This window comes from Fusarium musae, chromosome 5 (assembly GCF_019915245.1).
Source record: "Fusarium musae strain F31 chromosome 5, whole genome shotgun sequence".
NCBI classification, from domain to species: domain Eukaryota; kingdom Fungi; phylum Ascomycota; class Sordariomycetes; order Hypocreales; family Nectriaceae; genus Fusarium; species Fusarium musae.
In genome coordinates, this window is record NC_058391.1 from 2,059,009 (window position 1) to 2,081,164 (window position 22,156).

Here is a 22,156-nt window from a genome sequence, read left to right on the forward strand (position 1 = left end):
AAAGGAGATCGCGTAATGGATATGGATGAGCCGATTGTTTCTACTAACGTCCCCCACCTAAAGACCGGCCACCCCCACAGACTGGCCACCTTAGCCAAAACACTAAAAACCTGATATTATAATTAATTAATTAATTATTATAATACTATATTTTTTATATTAAATAAAACTTTAGTTAGTAAATATTTAAATAGAAATTAATATAAAGATCCTTAAGTTTTAATTTCTTAACTTTATTAGCTATTTTTTCTAGTTATAAAGTCTTTTATATCTATTTATACGCTTTTTTTATTACTAGAATCTTTATAAACTTTATATTTAAGTTATAAATAACTTTTTTATATTATTTTAGTTAATTTTCTTTATTTTCTTACTATAGAATACTTATTTCTCTATTTTATTACTTAATATTAAAGTTATAATAGTTTAATTAACTGCTAATTTTCTTAAAAAATAGCCTAATAGTTAGATTTTATATTATAGAAGCTAAGACTTAGCTTAAAGCTTACTAAAGCTATATAAATAAATAGAAAGTCTTTAGGAACTTAAATCCTGGCTCTTTTAGTAGTAAATTTACTATAATAGTAAGAAAAGGTATTTCTATAACTATTAGATTTATTAAGACCTTTACTAGATTTATAAGCTATAGTTTAGTAGCTTTAAAGCTAGTAATTATATTAGATTTTATAATAGCTTCTTTTTAAGCCTTATTATAAGTATATAGAAATATAATCTTACTAATATAATTATTATTAGAAATAAAAGTAAGATTTAAAAGAAGATAATAATATACCCTTTTTAAAAGATTAAAAACTATAATATCTAGTAATTAAAGGATATAGGAAATATAAGTAAGAAAAAATAATAGATATATATTATTATTATAATATTTTTAAAAGAACTTTTTTATTATATAATTTCTATAGCTATTAAAAATAAGAAGTTAAGGTTTATTTTTCTTTTTAAGCTATATTAATAAAATAAAGACTTTTCTTAACTAAACTAATACTAATTTATTACTTATCTATTTTTTATTACTATAAGTAAATTTTTAGTCTTTTAAGAAGTTTAAATCCTTAAAGAAATATTATTATTAGACTGTTTTCCTTTTAAAAATAACTATAAGTCTTAGGACTTTTCTAGTTATTAAGATATATTTAAGAATTATAATCTAGGTATAAGAACTAGGCTAATAAATAAGTACTGATTTTTTTAATTAATAATTAAAAAATAGACTATTTATTTTTATTTTTTTTATTATTTTAACTTTATTAATATTATATCTATTTTTTTACTTAATTAAATATATTATTAATATTATAAAGAGTATAAAGAATACTTTTATTAGTTTAGAAAAAGCTTTATAATATTAATTAAAGTTAATTTTCTTACTTTTTAAAGTCTTAATATTAGGATATTATCTTAAAAAGCCCTATAACTAGTTCTTTCTAATACCTTTTAGGAAGCTATTATAGATAGTAATCTTATTAGTAAACTCTCTAACTTATTAATATAATATAAGGTATTTTAGATTAATTTAGATAATAATCTAGTCTTAAAAATACTTTTCTTAAATATTAGAGAGCTTTTAGTAAGGTTTTTAGACTTCTTTTAGTATTATACTTCCTTTAATCTAACCTTAAAGTATAAAATAGTTAATACTATAAGCTTTAGCTACTTTATTTATTAATATACTATTTATAACTATCTAAAGCATAGTACTTATATCTTTTTTAATAAAAGAAGGTATTTTAAATTAATTAATATTAGTTTAAAATTAATTAGAATTAAATTAATAGAGTTATAATTATTTAAAGTATATATAAATTAGGTGGCTGGGTTAAAAATGAGGTGGCCAGTCTGTAGGGGTGGCCAGTCTTTGGGTAGGGGACGTTAAGCGGCGCTGCAGAAAAAACGTGCAGCTCGTGCAGAGAAGCCATACCCGATACAGCATGTCCAATGAACCAACCATGCTCGCTCACCGGAGACCAACAAGGGGGCCTGGTTCGCTTCGCCGCTATGGAGAGGGCGAGGATGGGCTGCAGGAGATATTGATTCTCTTGGAATATTGTGAGCAACAATTGATCATTTCTTGGAGAAATCTATATCATATTCTGAAAATCATATAAATCTCGGTTTAATCTTGGCTGATCGACGAGCTGAAAGACATGTTCTGCGGATGACATTTTCTGAGTCGGATCGTCCCACGGTTGCAACCTAGGATCAACATTTAGAATAGAGTGTGGATACTGACTCGCAGAAACCATGTGGTTTGACGGTTCCCATGCCCATCTCCTTTCCCACCACTTCCATTTTGGCTTCCTTTCTCGCGTGGAAGTCCCAGATACTGCGTTTCCATGTCAGGAACCAATGGAACCTCGTTCGTGTTCGGCATAAAACGAAACCAGCTTCTGCAAACTCCTTCTCCTCTTTCTGAACTGGTGATCGCATGCACCTAGGCAGCCCCTGCGTCAAAAATGTCAACCCGCCAACGACACAATCATGCTGGTGTGCTATTTAGCGCTTCCGCCGGCGTTGGAAACAGACTTGGTCTTCTGAGGTCCGAGCTAGACGGGACAATACCTAGCTACGTACAGAGTACCTTGTTAGCTTTTGGTCTAATAATTAAGAAAGAGTGTGGGTTTCTTTCTTCACGGGCTGGGTGAGCTGAGGACAAAGAACAAACCAAACGCCTTTTGGCGGGCCGTCAGCGGGAGGATAGGGGAGAGCTTTGACAAGTTGGTGTGCAAGATTATCATGGCTTTTAAGTAAGCCAAGCCCAGAGAAGAGGCCACAGTGATTGATGGTTGCAGTGATTTCCAATGTTTCAGCCTCTTCAAGACTCCGTGCTCTGTTTTCCCAAGTCAAGAGCCGCGAGGCAAGCTTTCGCCAGCCTCCTCACTCCTCAAAGGCTCAATCAAGGACAGAGAATCACTCAGTGACCATCAACGTTACCTTTCAGGGGGCCTCAACCCTCAAGCATCTGCAGGTTGCTCCCCAAAAGCTTTTCGGTCGCATGGCACCCTTGACACATCCATCCACTTTCACGCGACCAGTTCCAATTAGCATCCCCTGTCTAGGCTAAAGTCTAAACCCACTTTCCGGGCCTCCCCTGTTGGGTGCATCCTCTTGGGACTCTGGCCGGGTCGACGAATGAGAGCATAATCTTCAGCTCGAGCTGCCACTGCCGTCTGTCTCCAGTGGAGAGAGTCAGGCATCTTACGCGCTACAGACTCCACTAACTCTCTAAAGTTAGGTACTTGCGGGCTACTGTCCCCGGTGTGCTCCCCTAGACAACTGACTCTCTAGGGGCCCTGGATGCATGTTCAGCACCGGACCTCAACCTTGAGTCTTATCTTCCATCCAATCCTCCCCCCCTCGTTCTTCTCCCTCTTCCTTGTACCTGCCGCAATCGTAATCCTTCTTCTACCCCAAGTCTCCCGCTCTCATTCACATCCACTCATTCATTTTTGACTCGGATCTCTTTCGTGGACAAGGAATCATAACTCCTGGCGATTTGCTTCCTCTTGCTCAAGCTATTAATGTCCCCTACTCTCTTTTAATACTACTGTCCAACCAACCTCGATATCACCGAAACAACCGAGCAACTTACATGAGTACTTGACTTGACCTGCTGCTGGTAACCATATAGTACAAACACCAATACCCAGTCGAGACGAACAATTGCCTCCCCCTTTATGAGCAGGGTCAATTCAAGGACAGGACAAGACACACAATCCCCCGAGACGAAACATTTTCACTCGGTACAAATCGAAAGCGTACGGCATTGATTGCAGTACGAATACCTGGGAACTTAATCTCCACATCCTCGACTCCTCCATTACGAAGCCAGCCTCCCTCGCCGCGTCCTCGAATCTCACCGAGAGATCCGAACTGATCGCCCTTACATATACACGGGCTCAATCTCACCTCTTCTGAACGCAACACCTGAAACTTGATACATCCACCGCAAAAATGGGCAAGTCTCTCATGGACAAGATCCAGGCCAAGCTGGAGCTCTTCCGTCTCGAGCAACGCTACACCCGCCGCCGTCACCGACGTTCCACCTTCGTCTCCAACGCTGTCTACGTTGACGGAGAGTACGTCTACCAGACTCCCAACAGCACTGGCTCCTCCTCCGGTTCCTCAAACATCGATGCCCTGCACGGGGACAAGGCCGGCGTTGGCTCTATGCCCGCCCCCTCGAGCGTGGGCATTGATGAGCATCACTTCCCTTCCGAGGTGCAGCACCAGCAACAACCATCTATGGCTACTGCTGAGCGCAAGCGTCTGAACCGCTTCAGCTCCATTCCTCACTTTGGAGGCTCAAGCAACAAGCAGATGCCCAGCATCCAAGAGCGACGGAGCAGTATGATCCGATGAGTCAATTCTCGGACAGTCAAACCAACACAAAAAAGACAAAACAATAAAAAAAAATCACGCGATGTTCCTTTTTTATGATTGACGGTATTGGCGCCAAGCGATGGTTACAGCTTAGGCGCAGGCGTAGCAGGCGCATAGCTACAGCGTGTAAGCAACGGACACGATTGGATGAGATGAGCTGAGATGAGACGGGGACGGATCGGTTTGGATTGGATTACATGAGATGAGACGGCAGACCATCTGATGAATGAATTGGACTTAACGGATACCCCCAATTCATTCAAGATTTTCCCTACGACGAAACTCGCCCAATTTTGTTGGTGCACGTTACAACATCGGATCGCATCACTCACTACCTGCCTCACATCTTATTATGGTTGGGTTGTGTACCCAGCCATGGGGCCTTGTTTAACGACTTTTTACTTGGGTTACTTTTCCGTCCCGCATGCTTTCTCTCTCCCCTTTTACTCTGGAGCCTTGGGAGAGGCTTCAATTTGGATATCTGGGGTGGCTACGGACTGCAGAGCTTTGCAAGGCTGGACGTAGCATAGGTCATCACCGACATTTTTACCTAATTTTCCTTCTATGGCGTTGATTTATACTTTTTTGCTGTTATTGCTGCTTCTGCACCTTACTACCCAGCTTCCCACGGGAACAGCTTGGGGTTGGTTGTTGCATCATTATTTCTAGAGCTGACAGGTGACTGTCAGGCGCTGCAATCTGTACATAACACAACAAAAGTATTGCAGGCGAGTTCTATGGGAGGATATGGGCTTATGGACTTTAACCTGAGTGAGGCACCAACGAATACAAACAGATATCATGTTCAAACGCTTAACTTGCTACCTACCTTGCTGCTGTCTATGACGAATGAGGAATGAAGCAAGTCTTGATCGACACGAGATGTGGCATCGAATTTTAATTTCCGTGGATCTGCGAGCTATGTCAGTGTCTCAGGTTTTCAGATTCCTAAAACAAGGTCTGTTTGACTGTCAGATGCACACAACGCGATTGCGAATAAGAAGACATATTTAATGATGATCATAAATACAAATATCAATGATGGTGCATTTGGTCACACGCATTCTTACACGAAACTCAAGGCTTCGGCAGCCGGTTTCCCGCGTCCACATGTCTCAAATCATTGGATCGTCTAAGTTTGGGTCGGCAGAGACGCTGGATAATGCAAACGCCAGTGGCTATGCACAAACCTAAAGTGACAGAAATGGTTTCATATGGTGCGATCGTCTCTGAATTCCTTGGTTAACGCATAAAATACGTTTACGGTGTAAGTGGCTGTGTTGTCTCGTGTCGTCTTGTCTTCTTATGTATGCATGAATGTCTGAACGCGTACCAGTAACATGTTTATGGGTTGGTTTGTGCTCCATAAACCGAAGAGTTGACAAGAATTTGCAGAATTCAGTTAAAGAAAGACGTTTAATAAAGCAAGGAATACAGACAGTCCTGGCATTACTTACCATACTATATCTAAGCATTAGTATCAAGGGTAGGCTACCCTGTAGATGCGCCATAGCTTTTGAAGTTCGGCCCACCAAATGAGATGTGATAGCTCCTACAGGGCTTATTTATTATTAAAGTAATATTTAAAACAGGACATTGCTTACTAGTTGGCGATACTAAGCCTACCTTCTTCGCGGGTAGTGTTTAAGTGTGGTTCAGTCATGATGGTCCCCTTTCACAATCCATTAACCCTACAACAAACGACACACATGGACTACCTACTGTATAAGGTAAATGAGTATTACTTGAACACAATATGTAGTGCAATCTGGAACCCGATTAATGAATAAACAAACACCTAGATGACAGCCTTTTACCACTGCCTTCCATGCAACCTTTGTATAAATTCAACTCACCCAAACTCCATGAACTCCCCTCGCTTTCCAATGCATCCATCAACTTCGAACAAAACAGGGGGGTATACGGCTATGATATAAGACCAAAAGCATTGGATGCCCATCCCATCTCCGGGTGTGAAGCAACTTACGCCACGCTCAAACAACAAGTCCGTCATACGCTCTCTCCACGGTTCGGCTTCCCATGCCAGGAACAGTCCTCAGCTGAGCAAGACTGTCGATACGGCCACCAGCCTCGTCATCGTTGACGAGCTCGAGATAGTCAACCAGGTCACGGGCTTTCTTCGCACCGAAGCCGACTAGGCTTCGAATCTGATCGAGGTCGCGTGAGTTGACAATATCGAGGAGATGCTGAGTTCGAGGCGATGCGGGACCCTCATCGTCACCCGAAAGAATGGACTTGGTGGCAACAGCCTTGACCTTTAGCTTTCGAGACTTGGCTTTCAAGGCACGGTGAGCAAACTCTTCCTCATCAACGTCTGCCTCGGCAGTCTCATAATCACCGTCCGCATCATCGTAGACGAGCCTTCGCTTCTTGCGCTCTGAACGAGGAGTTTCCCGGCGAGGAGAAGGAGCGGGAGCGTTCCCGTTCAACCGTGATCGCAGTCTCTCGATTTTGTTGAGCAGCTTTGTTTGTCCAGGAAAGTAGGGTAGAGCCTTCTCGTACATCTTAAGCGCGATCTCATCCTCGCCGCGCTCCTTGTGTTGGCGAGCAGCCAGGAGGAACCTCAAACCATCCGACTTGGAATCATCTCGCCATTCATCGCTGTCAATTCGCCGCTCGAGAGCTTCCAATCGCCTTTGCACAGCATCACTGATTTCAGGTTGGACTGTTGGTGGTGGCTGAGATTCCCTTTCAGCTGCAACTCGAGCAGCAAGGATCTCGCTGACCTTTTTCTCAACCATGGCCTCAATTTGGGCAGCGGAAACGGTAACAGATGCTGGAGCTGTAGGTCTCGAGATCTTACTGGGTCTCATAGCGGCATCATTTTCAGACGGCCGCTTGACTTGATTGACTCGACGAGCAATATTGGAGCTCACCAGGGGACGGCTGACAGGTGCTGCTGGCTTGGACTTGTCAGTGTAGACGCTGAAGGCTTTGACGGGCTTATTGGCGTCGGCAGCCTTGTCAGCGGCCTTGGCAGCAACATTACCATTGTGCACGTTGGTGAGATTGGCAAGTGGCCGAAGAGGCTGACGCTGGACATTGGAACCTGTGAGACCCGAGTTTGCCCTAGGAACTTGCTTGTACACAATCTCGTTCTCAATCTCCCTAACCTCAATCCTCTTGGCTCGAGAGCTGACGTTGAGACTGCTGAGGGTGTCGAGGTGATAACTTCGCAGAGGGGACAGATTCAATATCATGACAGTGATTCCATTGTTCTGACCCAGTGATAGAATCCGTGTCATCTTGGACTCCCGGTAGGGTATCCTCTTGTCACCGCGGCCGATAGCATCGATGCACTGGCTCAGTACAAAGAGACTCTTGTTGATGGCCGCAGATTCCACCAGTCTCTCCTTTCCATTGTCGGTTCGGCGGTTGTCCTCAGATCCGGCCAAGTCGATGGCGGATGCTGTGCTCTCCCTGACCATCTCTGGAGTCGTTTGGATCAGCTTGACTCGCAGAATAGCATGGCTGCGGCTACTGTGAGCGTTGAGCTTGGTAGCTGCCGTGACACGGTTGTTGTTGGCTTCAATATACAGCTTCTCAAAGTCCTTGAGGTCTTCGCAAGCTCTTTCTGACAGACCGACAACGATGGTCTTGCCATTGGCCTCAGCTCGTAGTGGTAGGCCGGTTGGCGTTCGCTTCTCGGGTGGCTCGAGGAGATCAAAGACCTTGTCGTTATAGATCTCATAGTAGGACAGCAAAACCTGGACATCCGTCTCACCGCGAGAATCCTTCATGATCTTCTTGCCTCTTCGAAAGACGTTGCTGAGCATCCGAGGAATCACCCCACGGTCTGCCAGCTTCATACCGCCTCGCATCGTGTGTGTTTTACCGGTACCGGTGACACCATAGGCGAATATTGTGACATCGAATCCCTGGAAGAGAGACTTGACGTGCGGCGCCACTATTCGAGTCAACACACGATACGATATGAGCAGGAACGAGAGGTAGTGAACGAAAACAAGATGAAACAAAACGCGCTAGCTTGTGAGATCGCACCTTCAGCAGTAAACAATTCCTCTTGAGTGGTAGATCGGTCGTACACGCCATTGAACGCGAACGAGAACTCCTCAGCCTCGTTCTTGGGGTTGGGAATCTTGACGACCGTGTTTGGCTTGCCAGCATCCGCGGTATCGGCTCGAACGATAATGTCACATTCGCGCTCCTTTTCCAGCAGCGGTCTTATCCTGGAGACCACTCTCACACTCATTGTGTAAGTACTGTGAATGTATACACGTACGTGTATTCGGTATCGAGAGGATTGTATTGGTTGTGAGGGTGAAGAAGCTCAAGGTGTCGTTGAGTCGGACTCTGTTAGCCTATCAAACTGGCCGCTACCACGTCCTGAAAGTTAGCAAAGATTTGCTATAGAGAGAGATGGCATGGGTAGCGGTCTAGTGAAATGAGGAAGAAAGCACGGGCGCTGGCACGGCAACGGCTCCGCACGTGACATGACGTGTGGGAACGGGAAAAGCCGCTAACAATACTGATTCGCTTTTGGTGATAGTGGGTTAAAGTTCCATGGCTTGAGTTGAATGTGAGGTGGTAGATATACGAGTTGTACAGCTCTCTCAGAGCTCATATATCCAAAACAAAATGCGAGGCCAATTGCCCTTGACGAGAGCGGCGCGAGGACTACGGCTGCGGGCAATACCCTCGCATACTTGCACGCAGTGTAGGAGTATCCAGATCAGCGCTGCGCCGAGCTCTGAAGCGCCAAAGGTTGGAGCTGATGCCTTTGGAGCTCTCGAGGCAAGGGATCCTGCGGGTATGATTTCTCTGTGCCATTGAGCCATGAAGGAAGCGAGTCTCTGACCCTTTACATGTTTAGATGCTCGATTCGAGGTTCTCGGCTCCCCGTATTCGCTCCTTTCCGTGACGTTGTCGGCGTCGCAGAAGCTCTATACTCGGAGGGGTACCTTGGTTGCTGTGGCCGGCAAGCCTGAAAATGTACGCAGCATCACGACAAAGATACCAAAAAACACTTATTAATACGATAAACAGGCTCAGTCCACACTCTCGATCCTCAACCCGATCACTCGAGCCTTTCTCGGCGTCCCCTTTCTCTACCAGCGCATCTCAGCCACGACACCCATCACAGCCTTGATATCGACCAAGTCACCTACAACCACTTTTACAGTCCTCCACCTTGACGGAACGACAGATTGGATGATCTCACAGAGGAATGCTCTGTTGGCTTGGACAGGACACACTCTTGCGCCCTCGGCGCGCATTCAGAGCAGCCTCACACTGGCCCATTGGGGCAACACACTCCTTACGGGACGAGGTCTCGCTGCTCTATCAGCACCAGGACAAATCTACGAGCTCACTCTCAAAGAGGGAGAGGAGTTTGTCGCGCACCCTGGAAGTGTTGTCGCCTACTCGATCAGCCGATATCCGCCACAGCCTTTCCGCTTTAAGAGCAACAGCCTACGACTCCAGGTGCCCTCGCTCTCGAGATGGATATCAGAGCCTGAGTGGGTGAAGACTGTCCGTACTTCGGAGGTATGGAAGTACCTGGCAAGAGCTTTCTACAGCATGCGAACCGCTACTCGACGAACCATCTGGGGTGATCGCCTTTTCCTCCAATTTCATGGCCCCACAAAGATCCTCATGTCTAGCCGAGGAGTGCGCGCTTCAGACGTTCTCACCAACAAGCAAGTGAACGAGATTGCTGATGCCGAGCCCGGTGTCCTGGCAGAAGCCCTCGACTTGAAGAACAAGCCCAAGCTGACTGACGGTACCGAGACCAAGCCTGCCCCTGTCAAGGCTGTTGAGCCAGAAGTAGAAGACAAGTCAGCGACGGGGATTCACGTTGCCACAGTTGAGAAGGATGGCAAGGTAAAATTCGAGGACAGCAAGGATCTCAAGGAGTTCATACGATGAGACTGTGCAAACGAGGAGCAATGCGATATGAGTGAGCAATATTGCAGAACATGAATTAAAAAAAAAGGAGGCAGACGAGCACGAGACTTTTACACAACACAACGTTTTGTTTGTCATGTATGATTACTTCCCAACCTATACTATCCACCATAGAGCTGAAGTCTTTATGTATCAATACTGAGATGTTTGAAGAGCTGTCAGTTGATTGGTGTGTTCGGGAATTCGGCTCATACTGAAGTTGTGGCTTGAGTCCTGAAGAGGCACAGCCAGCACCTTAACAACAGCGCATGTCACTTGGTAGGTAGGTAGGTACCGGTATTTTGATGGACGGGCTAATCAATTCTCGCATCGGATCCGAGCGGTCTATTAAGTCTGGCCCCTATACGGATAGGAGATAGCTCAACAACAGGCTAAAACGCACGACGATCACTGACTCATCTCATGCAGCCAACTTATCTGACAAACCATTCCTTTTCAACTTGTATTAATAATGTAGGCTCGAAAGGAGCACTCGCATGTTACCATGGCTCGAAATTATTGGATGGTTTCCGCTGCCAGCCACGTTTTGGGCTTAGACGGCTCGCGACTCGGCTTTGAATTAAGTCCAATGTCAGAGTGAGACCAGCCTTAGGAGACTACCTAGGTATGAGTTGTGTGATAACGGACGAAATAAGCAAAGAGCACCCTCGCTAAAGCCGATATTGATCCACACTTGGACGGATTTATCACCTCCGCTAAGGACGAACACCGATTGATGGTGCAAGGATAGACACGGTACTCCGTAGGTATTGGTTTCAACAACGGGAGATCGACCCCACTACTGTAGCTAACATAGATCATATACTATAGCATAGTACATAGGTAGATGTAAGACGGTGAGATTCACAGAGGGCGACTTGATAGTTATAAAGGTACTGCCCATAATGGACTGAGCCATACAATCACTACCCAGCAATGATTTACACTTGTTAACACTGACATGACGCATCATGGTCTAGTGGCAGCTTGAGTAACACGCAACATACAATAATAATTCTTCCCTTTCTTTGCCCTACATCTCAGATTACACCTACACAACCATCATCATGGCTCGTTCGACGATATCCTCCTCCTCCGAGACGGTCAATGACAGAAACCTCCAACCAACCACTTCAACAGACCCTGAAAAGTCAGGTCCTCAACCTACTACCAAAACAGAAGCCAACATACATCCAGAACCTACCAACGCCGTCGCAGCTGATCTCGAGCGTGGTGACGATGATGTGAAGAAACAGGAGCAACCGCCAGCCGGTCCTCCACCAGGAATGGCGCCAGCTGATTTCCCAGATGGCGGTTTCGAGGCTTGGCTTGTTGTCTTTGGTGGATGGTGTGCTCTGTTCTGCACATTCGGCCTTGTGAACTGCGTGGGTGTGTTTCAGAAATACTATGTTTCTGGACCACTTAGGGACTATGATAGCTCTGCCGTGAGCTGGATCACCTCTGTTGAGGTGTTCTTCATGGTCTTCTGTGGTGCCATTGTATGCATACACATCCTCCTCGTGTCCAGCAATAAACTGACCTCTTGCTAGTTTGGCAGTCTCTTCGACAACTACGGCCCCAAGTATCTTCTCTGGGGCGGCTCGATCGCCTACATCTTTGGTCTCATGATGATTTCTTTGTCAAAAGAATACTATCAGTTCTTCCTCTCACAGTCCATCGTCGCAGCTATTGGATCAAGCGCTGTCTTCAACGCTTGCATGTCCTCACTCGTCACATGGTTCTTCAAGCGCAGAGCTGGCGCTTTCGGTATCATGGTCTCAGGCTCATCTCTCGGAGGCGTTGTTCTTCCAATCATGATGGACAAGATGATTCAGAGTGTCGGTTTCCCCTGGATGATGCGTACCATGGCTTTCATGTTCCTCGTCTTGCTTGTCTTCTCTTGTCTCACTGTCAAGTCGCGTCTACCTCCCCGCCCCAAGCCCTTTGTTGTCAAGGACTACATCAACGGTCTGCACGAACTTCCCATCCTCATCACTGTCATCGGCTTCTTTCTCTTCATGTGGGGCATGTTTCTTCCCTTCAACTATGTCCTCCTCCAGGCTCAGGCTGCGGGCATGTCCGAGACTTTGATCCCTTACCTGCTACCTATCCTCAATGCTGTGAGGTAAGTCATGGCCCTTCCAGACGATGCTTTGCAGTACGTACTAACTTGACCACAGTATCTTTGGTCGTATTATTCCCGGCATTATCGCCGACAAGATTGGTCGATACAACGTCATGATCATCATCACATTCATATCCGCCCTCTTTTGTTTCTGCGTCTGGATTCCTGTCAAAGATACTGCCGGCATTGTCGTATTTGCTGTCATTTTTGGATTCTCATCAGGTGGCTATATCAGCCTCGTCCCAACTCTCATCGCACAGCTTTCCGATATTCGCCAGATTGGCACTCGTGTTGGCGCTGCGTTTGCGGTTCAGTCTTTTGGTGCTCTGACAGGAAGCCCCATCGCCGGAGCCATCGTGTCTGCTCAGAATGGTGACTATCTCGGCCTGCAGTTGTTTTGTGGCTGTTCTATGCTGGCCGGTTGCATGTTTTTCGTCTTCGCACGTTATGTGCAAGTCGGACTGAAGGTTGTAAAGGTCTGAGGTCTGTCCAGCACGGATGGAAGAGAGAATCACAGGCTTGAAAGTCGTTGAGTTGGAAAAACAGGATCAAGGGCAAAGGCAAATGGAACCCACACGAGACACAGGATGGATGAACACATTCAAAAAAGGTTAACATTGAGAACGTGAGATAATCCGCATTAAATAAAGAAGTCGCTAGCCTATACTGGCGTAAATAATGAGATGAGCGTAAAGTCAGATCAGGATAGACAAACGCTTGTGACACAGGTGAAAGAGGAATAAACCAGAGTAACTATACTTGGATGAGTTAGCAACGCATCCAAATGAGCTTGCAGTAGACAAAGATAAAATGAGCGGGTTCTCAGGATGTAGATATTGGTGAGCGTTGGAATCATCAAGATCATAAACAGCCTCTGACTCAATGTATCATCATAGAACGGTATGCGAGAAAATGAAAGAAATCAGACGTACCACGATGCTTTATACAGAAAAGGTTTCGTAAATGGATAGATTAGGAGCCTAGTGTCTTGATGCAGTCAGTATTGTTCACTCAATAATAAATAGACTTGATACAAGTGACAAAGGGGCTCAGGATGTAGATATTGGTGAGTGTTGGAATCATCAAGATCATAAACAGCCTCTGACTCGGTATATCATCATAGCAAAGCAAAAGAACAGAGACATACTTGACCTACCTTGTGAATTATAACATGGGGTATTCCCCAATGATAGAAAGCTATGAATGCAATCTACCATGGTCAGTGAATAGTCAAAAACAACACCATCAAAACTACGCGAATTAAGAGGGGATTGTGCTCAGGATGTAGATATGGGTGAGGTTTGGAATCATTGTGATCATAAACAGCCTCTGACTCGGTGTATCATCATTGCAAAATGAGGAGGGACGGATGAATGAAAGCTCAGATGACATACCTTTAAGGAGAGAACTGACTGCCCAAGCGTGAGTTGGCACAGTTCAGAGCTTCACATGGAAACAAAACAAAACTCCAATTCTCTAGTGTAGCATCTCTTCCTCGCCCAGAAGAGTTATGTACAATCGCTCCCGTCCCGTCCCGTGCGCCCGCTCGTCGCATCGTGCTTATTGGCTACCCTCGACAGTCGCCTTAATAGGGTTGATCTCAACACCATACTTCGCACTAAGTCGCTCTGCCCTTCGCTCCTCATATCCAGGAGGTCGGATGCCTATCAAAGTGTAAGAAGTTGCCCGGCCACATCAAACGTTGTGCGCGACTTACCTCGGCCCTCGCCAACTTCTGAAATAGTCTGCTCAATTGGCAGTCGGGTGCTTCGTCGGATGATCTCCTTGCGCTCGAACTCATCGTCCTCTCTCTTGAAGCTATCGTATCGGCCGCCGAGGTAGTGGAACATGCCCTGGAAGACTGCGAGACCACCACCGAGTCCCATAACAACGGGCATTCGTCTTGCTGTAGCGTGTTAAATCATGCGGTTTTGTGATTTGAGGTACAAGATCAGGTCATACTGGGAAGGCCGAGAACTGAACCCAGGGCGAAGCCACCGAGAGCAGCAGAGAAGGGGTCGTCCTTTTCGCGGAGGTTCATTGAGCTTCGTGAAACGAAGACATATGCGGCGGGGGCGGCGGCTATATGACACAATCAGTACCGCTAAACCTTCAATTGGCCTTGTCCTCCGCATCTATCGTACCTCCGATACCGATGATATGAGCACCTCGGGTGAAGACGCTCAAGATGCCGACATTGTTCTTGGCCATGGCATTCTTGACGGAGGAGAGGAAGAGACCACTGAGAGCACCGATCACACCAGCCTTTGCGGTGTCATCGAGGACATCGTAAGGCTTGAAAAGGTTGTCGGCCTTCTTGTGAGCCTTCCAATTCGCGCTCGACGGGTGCTCCATTGCGATTGCTGTGAGGGAGAGGAGTTGGGAGCTTTTATTTCTTGGTCCTGAGGTTGAAGCCGAGCTATGGAAACTGTAGGATTGAGATGCCTCCACAAGGAACACGTGATGCTGGTCATCCAATTGCTCTGCTCTCATTGGCTCAGGAGAGCTCAATGAAATTCAAGTCCTCTGTCGCGGTACGTACCTCCATCATGCCCCCACCATCACTGGACTCAGTGAGAAAAATTGGCTACTAAGTTATGAGCTTAACAGAGAGATTCTTCCTCTCTAGCTTTAGTTCTGAGTAGAGCTATTCCACGGATTGCCATTGACTCATGTAGAAGTCTGGCTCTTATTACTTTTATACCACTATTTCAACTTCTGCGGCTGCTCGATAATAAGATCGTTACACAACTCATTTTCCTATTTCGACGTTATACTGGCAAACCTCTTATACGACTTAGTATAACATTTAGAGAAAGTTAACCTGAACTCAGAGTCAGTTCATCAATTCGCCAAACATTGGTTTTCTGTATTGATAAGACCGGAAGGATTGTTTCTCCCAGGATGGAGCCAGCGATAAGTGAAGGAGAGAAAGGTCAACCTCATCAGGAGACCCCCTCACTACCAGAAAATTCAGCCAACACTGGACATGGTGAGCAAACAGTCACCGCCGACTCTCACACAAAGCCAACAGTAAATGTGCCTCTTGCAGAGGGCTCAACTGTTCCTCAAAAACGGCCTGCGGATGACGAAGCCGCCGAGCCTATGTCCAAGAACGCTCTCAAGCGTTTGAGAAGACAGCAGCAATGGGAAGCCGGAAAAGAGGAGCGCAAGCAGAAGCGAAAGGATAGTCGAGTCGCACGCAAAGTCCGCAAGCGTGAAGAAAGAGCAGCACTTATCGCTCAGGGCATCGATCCAAATGCCAATAGGCAGCAGAAACCTCCTTCAGTCAATGTGCCTGTCACACTCATCTTCGATTGTGATTTTGAGCAGTACATGCGCGAGAAGGAGCTCATCTCGCTCGGCAGCCAAATTACCAGGTCATACTCGGAGAACAAAAATGCGAGATATCGTACACACATCTTCGTCTCGGACTGGAATGGGAAACTGGCTGAGCGGTTCCACCAGATCCTTGATGACAAACACAAGAATTGGAAGGGTATTGACTTTGTGGACGGAGATTTCATCGAGTGTGCGAAGCAGGCTCGGGAGAGGATGAGGGATCCGAGTGATCGTGTGATCGATCAACTTCAGAGGAGCTTGGACAACAGAATCCCTTGGGTGAGAGACGAAAAAGACCCTCTCCCCTTGCCTGATCCCGAGCCTGAGCCCGCTCCCGAGTACCAGGACATCGTTTACCTGTCATCAGACTCACCGTACACACTCGAACGCCTCGAACCCAACACAAGCTATGTCATCGGCGGCCTCGTCGACAAGAACCGCGAGAAGGGGCTGTGCTACAAACGAGCAAGGGAACGTGGCATCCGAACGGCTCGGCTGCCTATCGGCCAGTACATGGTGATGCAGAGCCGGACGGTTCTAGCAACAAACCACGTCGTCGAGATCATGCTCAAGTGGCTCGAGTATGAGAACTGGGGCGATGCGTTTATGAGTGTCATCCCTAAGCGCAAGGGCGGTCATTTGAGAGACCAGAGGGGTGAATCAGGTGAGGCCGAAGTAGCTGAGGGGCAAGGGGTCGAGGAGCCCGAGGAGGAGGATCAAGAGATCAAGGACCCTGATGCTGAAGAGACCACCCCTCAAACGAGTACCCCTGAAGTCGAAGCTCCCTCAAAGTAGAAATATCTGTATTAGTGCCTTACTGCGCCAGCCAGTTCCAAAAGTAAATACCAAATATACTGTTCATAAGTCTGTTCCATCTCATATCGCATCTAAAAGTCCATGGTTTCATCCTCCCGCTCCCGCTTGACCTTGACATCCTTCTCATCTTTCATCAATCCATTGACAAAATGTCTGAACTGCTCGATATATGGCTTCAGGCTTGTCTTTTCCCAGTCAGCTGTGCCTTTGCCATCCTCCTCCTCCTCCCCCTTCCAGGAGTCGATCTCGGCCAGAAGTTCCTGCACTGTAGGCACACTTAGAGGATCAAAGTCCTCAAGATTCTTTGTGTTAATGGGCACACAAACTCGGCCAGTACCAGGATGCACGACAAAAGGACTCTTCAGCAAATGGTTAAGTTTCTTGCTGACTTCAATATCCAGTCGGGGGTAGGTGTATTCTAAGACGATGTCTTGCTTGGCTTCAAGGAGCTGTCTGGCGTCGAGGTTTTTGCTGGCGCCTGCCTTTGCCACAGCATCAATGTCTGCCCATTTTGAGGCAGATGCACGTCCTGGAGCGGCATCCCATTTCCTTCTGAGTGATTCGTTGAGATTCTGGTTTGGGAGAAGCTGCAACAGCTTCTCGGATTGCTCAGCAGAAGCCCATGGGTCTTGGACATCAAGAACGTCTTCTTGGAAATGAGTTTTCAGGATTTCCAGACTTCGTCTGCAACGAATTAGTGTGCCGTCCTCAGAAGGGTGCAGGTCATGAACTCACGCCAAATGAGGATGTAATGGCCTCCTCACATTCACCTTCTTTCCGCTCTGTGCACCTCCCTTGACCACCTCAAGATAGCCTGCAATTGCTCTTCTCTTCTGATCGTCCATGCTTCGAACCTTCTTATCGCAAACCCAGGCGTGAGCACCTCGTCGTCCCGAGTACACCCACATGATGTGCTTGAAGCCAAAGTCTTCCCTCAGCGCAACATCTACCACTTTAATAGCCATTGTCATGAACTGCCAACACTTGTTGCAGATGTTGGCCTTGTCACAGCATGTTCGAATATCATCGTAATCTGTCAAATCTATATCGAAACATAGCTCTTTCGCGAGGGGCTTGAAGGCGGATGAGTTGCGGAGTTGCTTTCGGTCACGGGGATTGGTGGTGTACACTGGTCCGATTTCGAAACGAGATGGCATTAATCGGAGAACGTCCTTACGGAGCCTGTAACAACATAAGTATTAAAACGCATTGAGCTACGAGATCGCGTACATATCGGCAGTAGGGAAGGATTGGTATCGGAGGTAGGCGTCGTTCTGGAGAGTGAAAGCGAACTCTCGGTTGCCGAAGTCGTTTGTTGGGGTTGGACTGTGATTGAGCCACTGAAATAGGTATCGCCATGGGAATAATCGCTGATAGAAGCTTCGCATGACCTCAGGATCTGAGGCTGTCAATGTCATAGCATCGCTATAACCAATTAGTTCGACCACTGTGCCCAAACGCAGACTTTACGTACAAAAGCGGTGCAACTTGGGAGCTTGGCTGAACAGCCGCAGAACTGGGAAACTCCTCATCCGAGTCGACATCGTCGAATAGATCCTCGAGTTGCTTGGCTTCCTTTTTGACGTCTTCTGTCTCGTTCATCTTAACATCTGCCTCAGTCGCATTAGGAGCCTCATCAGAGATTCCTGTCTCCTCCGTAGGCTCGTCCTTAACGTTGCTTGGGGATGACATGGCTTCTTCTTCGACAGAATGGGGCATTTTGATTAATCGACAACAATTGTAGTCGTGATCAATTTCAGAGCGCCTATGGATTCGAAGTTGCCGTAGCTGGTTGTTGCAGTGATGGGACTGGAAGATTGACTAAAGATAGTGGTCGAGGGGTGAACGTGAAACGCGTTAAGACGCGGCTGTTCGCGTAAAGTTGTTTCCACTACGGAGTACTGGCAATTAAATGAGGTGTGTACGTATCTTTTGATCCTCATCCCACCAAAAAGATCAATCGATTTATAAGTCATTAAATCGGATTCCATTTACTCCAAAACTATAAGGCCACATAAATGTCAAGTAAATTCGACGTCCGATATATATTAAACTTCTAAAATCGTTTCTTAAAATAAAAGCCTGAGTCTATATCTTGATCTATATGCATGGGTATTCTCCAAGATGTCTTCGCATGATCAACCGTGTGTCCGCTTTACTCGACTTCCTCAATCTTTCTAATCATATCGCCACCAATCCTAGCAATCTCTGACAAAATTGCCTTACGGTTCACTACGACTACATCTCCATCCTCGTCGGTTACTTTGTGGAAATTATAAGGTAGACCAGCTCGGAACTTCTGCTGCTGAAGCTTTGGGTTCCAGATCGCCCCTATCACAGCATCGTCCTCGTCGCTGTTATTGGTTCCCCGGAAGAATACAAGTGAGTCGTCGTATACACGCTGCAGCTCCTCCATCAACACATCGACAGGATGAGCACGGATGGGGAGTGGTGCGCGACCTGTGCGATCATCGAGGTTCTTGAACTGGGAGTGACGGCGGGCTGAGGGGTCAGAAGCAGCCTCTCGAAGTATTGAGCGAATAGCTTTTCGAGAAAGATGGAAAAGAACATCGTAGTCTTCGAGCGAAGTTTCGAAAAGCTCAGTAGCATCAATACGGTATCCGCTGTCCTTGACAAGCTTACATGCAGCCTTGGCCAGTCGTGTCATACGTGAAGCGATGAGCTTAGAAGGTCCATTGCGGGTATAAGCGAGGCCAGAAGTGTCATTGGAGGTAGCAACAAACATGACTATGTGGTTCATGTTGGGGTCCTTTTTGCGCCGAGACTCAAGCTCTTTGCGAATGTCATGGCGATCGTCATCAGTTAGCTCCTCTGCAGAGTCGACAATCAGAGGCTCGTCACGCCAATCCCATCGCGACAGGAATGTCAGGGTGCGTAAGAAACCTGTTGAAGCACTCGTGGGGGCCCTCCATGGGTATGGTTGCAAGAACACGTGCAGAACGAAAAGCTCAATAAGCTCCTCGCTGACGTGGCTTGAAAGCTTGTGAGAGTTGAACCAGTGTTTTACCAAGCGGATAGTCTGTGATAGAGGATGGAGGCGTGTGCAAAAGGTTGAGATAGTCTGTGTATGAATTGGCAGGGTAGCAAAGAACCAGTTGGTCCTAGCAAGGACTGCTTCCGACTGTTCTCGAATGTGAGCATCAAGCGTTTTGTTCTTGATTTGGCGCTCAAGGAGGATATCTTCCAAGTCTGCATGGATTCTCAATCTAAATGCCGCTCCAGATTCGTAGATAACATCGAGATACGCTAAATTCTCGATACCAATCTCCTTATTATCCCGGCCAAGGTAGGTTGTAATGTTGTCTTTCGCGGCCGTGAGACGCCTGTCAAAATCCAGCAAAAACTCAATCTTGGTCTCTTGAATGGCCACTAGGTTCTCAGGCCATCGATTCGATGCCTCGAAATAGAGGTTCACATCTATAGGCTCAATAGTACCTGTGTGGAAGCCTGGGCTTGGAGCATCAACTGAAGCATATCTAGCGGCTGGTGAAACCGGCGAAAGCTGTCTAATCTGCAGTGGCAATTCTTCAAGATTTCGAATATCGTATTCGAGGGTCTGGAACGCCCTTCGAGCAGCATCGAAAGCCTCCTTATCCATATGAGAGAATGTGATAATGTTGGAAAAGCCAGCCCCAAAAGCAATAATACTTTCGCTGGCAACCTTCAAGTGTCGCTTCAAGGTGTACGCCGCGATCTCCTCGCAGATCTGGAACGGACCTTTGCTTGACCACTCAACACATTCTAGAATACTTCCATCCTTGAAACGACGCAGCTCGGCCTTCTCGCCCCAGAATTGTCGGAACTTGGCAGCTTCTTTTTGTTCTTCTGCTGCGGGACCATGCTCCATCTGTCTGGACATCTGGGCGAATTCGAACATGACCCCAAATTGGAGTTTACCAGAACTTGAAGTTGGCGCGGAGCCCAATGACCAACCAGCTCTGGTAGGCAATTGAAAATGCACCAGATGAGCACGAGTGCCGTAGGCCTTTGTGAGTACCTTGTGTGCTTCTAGGCTAAAGTCCCACGCATGTCCTCTGCAGTCAGTAGAGCTACTAGACTTAGGAATATCCTTGCTCTTAATTTCGAAGATAGCATCGAATGTCTGCAGGGGAGCATCAGACTTGACAATGAATGTCGGGTTGAACTTGTCGGCAGCTTCATCAGCGAGGAGGTCGGTGGTAGACTTGGCGTGCATTTGAAGTAGACTCGCAGACCAGGGGCTCATCTTTGATAGCACGTTGAGTTCTCGAATTGGGTCATACATGACGGGGCCAGCTTCTCGGACAGAGTCGACACTTATCTTCGAGGATCCAAAAACGAAAGGCTTCTTATTGAAATCAGTGGTCGAAAGGAACTGAACAGCAGCCTTGAAAAGTTCAGTGCTGCTAAGAGAGTTTGAAAGCGCTGCCTGTCCATTTCGTCCACCCATTTGAAGCAAGAGAGCAATCATGATAGACCACTCGAAATGGCCAAACCCACCTTGCGAGATGGAGCTCCCGAAACCCCTCTGCTGCAGCCAAATTCTTCCCAATACACAGGCATCAGTCAGGGCGGGGCACTCGTTTTTGGCGTGCGTAAGAACACGCAGGTAAGAGATGAACGTTTCCTCAGCTTTCAAAGTAGAGTTATAGAAAGGAGTTCCGGTCTGGGTCTTCTTGCCACCGGGCTCTCCACTTCGGTTGTTGTTAGAGCTAGGAAGTAGCTTCGACTTGGGGAAGAGACCATCTGGAGCGCAAGGGATGAGTCGAATAGTATACGGGGATTCCGCAACCTTCGCCTTCTTCTTTGAAGCTCTCCCATTGGCCTCATTGACATCGGTCTCCTCCTCCTCGGGCTTGGGTCGAAGTGCAAGTACAGGCAGAAGCGGGTTCTCGTTCAGGTATTCAAAGCCGATATCCATCGAGTCTCCCAACTCTTTCTTGGCATTGGCGGCAATGTATGCGATGTAATATGCTCGGCGGTAGAAATATCGCATACTTGTAAAGTCCTTCTCTTGGAACATGGTCTTGGGCATCTGAACTACCATATCGATGCCAAATTGCGCCTGGGATTTGATCATGGTCTTGGCGACATAGCTACCAACGACATTGTATGAAGCTGGTTTCTCAAAAGAAAGCTTGTAAGGAGCATCTTTAGCAGGCTTCGGATCGGGATAAGGAATGAAAATGCGGTGCTTCTTCTCAAAGCGACTCGTGACTTCAGCGATCTACAAAATCTGTTAGTCTTGAAGATGGGCGACTTTGCACATAATACGAACAGGTTCGGGTCCGTGGGGAGTCGCAGTGTCAATGGCTTCCTTCAGTCGATGGAGGTTTGCATCAGCATCCTTCAATGCCTTTCCGTAGTCAAGTTTTGCCTCTTTGAGTAGCTCGTCTGTTTGGAGAACAAAAGTGCTAGCGGTTGAGACTCTGGCAGAGCTGCGAGCCTCGAAATCAATGAGAGCATCGTGTCTCAGACCAGATGAAGAGTGGTCTAGCTTCCGGCGCTTTGAACTGGACTCCATGGTGGTTCAATTATGCG

At 46.7% G+C, this 22,156-nt stretch overlaps 8 protein-coding genes across 8 annotated transcripts; 4 read left to right on the top strand and 4 right to left on the bottom strand.

Moving 5' to 3' along the window:
- Positions 1–3,975: 3,975 nt before the first annotated feature.
- On the top strand, positions 3,976–4,383 carry J7337_007043 (uncharacterized protein; the record flags this gene model as incomplete). The annotated part of the gene is made up of 1 exon (XM_044824699.1): positions 3,976–4,383. One exon carries the CDS (start codon positions 3,976–3,978, stop codon positions 4,381–4,383), a length of 408 nt encoding a protein of 135 aa, XP_044680356.1.
- Positions 4,384–6,398: 2,015 nt separating this feature from the next.
- On the bottom strand, positions 6,399–8,638 carry J7337_007044 (uncharacterized protein; the record flags this gene model as incomplete). Its single annotated transcript, XM_044824700.1, has 2 exons — positions 6,399–8,332; positions 8,428–8,638. 2 exons carry the CDS (start codon positions 8,636–8,638, stop codon positions 6,399–6,401), a joined length of 2,145 nt encoding a protein of 714 aa, XP_044680357.1.
- A 386-nt stretch (positions 8,639–9,024) lies between these two features.
- On the top strand, positions 9,025–10,314 carry AIM24 (Altered inheritance of mitochondria protein 24, mitochondrial; the record flags this gene model as incomplete). Its single annotated transcript, XM_044824701.1, has 3 exons — positions 9,025–9,196; positions 9,260–9,378; positions 9,433–10,314. 3 exons carry the CDS (start codon positions 9,025–9,027, stop codon positions 10,312–10,314), a joined length of 1,173 nt encoding a protein of 390 aa, XP_044680358.1.
- Positions 10,315–11,399: 1,085 nt separating this feature from the next.
- On the top strand, positions 11,400–12,939 carry J7337_007046 (uncharacterized protein; the record flags this gene model as incomplete). Its single annotated transcript, XM_044824702.1, has 3 exons — positions 11,400–11,831; positions 11,883–12,457; positions 12,513–12,939. 3 exons carry the CDS (start codon positions 11,400–11,402, stop codon positions 12,937–12,939), a joined length of 1,434 nt encoding a protein of 477 aa, XP_044680359.1.
- A 1,078-nt stretch (positions 12,940–14,017) lies between these two features.
- On the bottom strand, positions 14,018–14,812 carry J7337_007047 (uncharacterized protein; the record flags this gene model as incomplete). Its single annotated transcript, XM_044824703.1, has 4 exons — positions 14,018–14,121; positions 14,175–14,363; positions 14,420–14,539; positions 14,602–14,812. The coding sequence occupies 4 exons, from the start codon at positions 14,810–14,812 to the stop codon at positions 14,018–14,020; spliced, it is 624 nt and encodes a 207-aa protein (XP_044680360.1).
- Positions 14,813–15,361: 549 nt separating this feature from the next.
- TRM10 (tRNA (guanine(9)-N(1))-methyltransferase) lies at positions 15,362–16,594 on the top strand (the record flags this gene model as incomplete). The annotated part of the gene is made up of 1 exon (XM_044824704.1): positions 15,362–16,594. One exon carries the CDS (start codon positions 15,362–15,364, stop codon positions 16,592–16,594), a length of 1,233 nt encoding a protein of 410 aa, XP_044680361.1.
- Positions 16,595–16,686: 92 nt separating this feature from the next.
- On the bottom strand, positions 16,687–18,334 carry J7337_007049 (uncharacterized protein; the record flags this gene model as incomplete). The annotated part of the gene is made up of 4 exons (XM_044824705.1): positions 16,687–17,299; positions 17,351–17,797; positions 17,846–18,040; positions 18,090–18,334. The coding sequence occupies 4 exons, from the start codon at positions 18,332–18,334 to the stop codon at positions 16,687–16,689; spliced, it is 1,500 nt and encodes a 499-aa protein (XP_044680362.1).
- Positions 18,335–18,770: 436 nt separating this feature from the next.
- On the bottom strand, positions 18,771–22,139 carry J7337_007050 (uncharacterized protein; the record flags this gene model as incomplete). Its single annotated transcript, XM_044824706.1, has 2 exons — positions 18,771–21,842; positions 21,894–22,139. 2 exons carry the CDS (start codon positions 22,137–22,139, stop codon positions 18,771–18,773), a joined length of 3,318 nt encoding a protein of 1,105 aa, XP_044680363.1.
- Between the last annotated feature and the right edge of the window lie 17 nt (positions 22,140–22,156).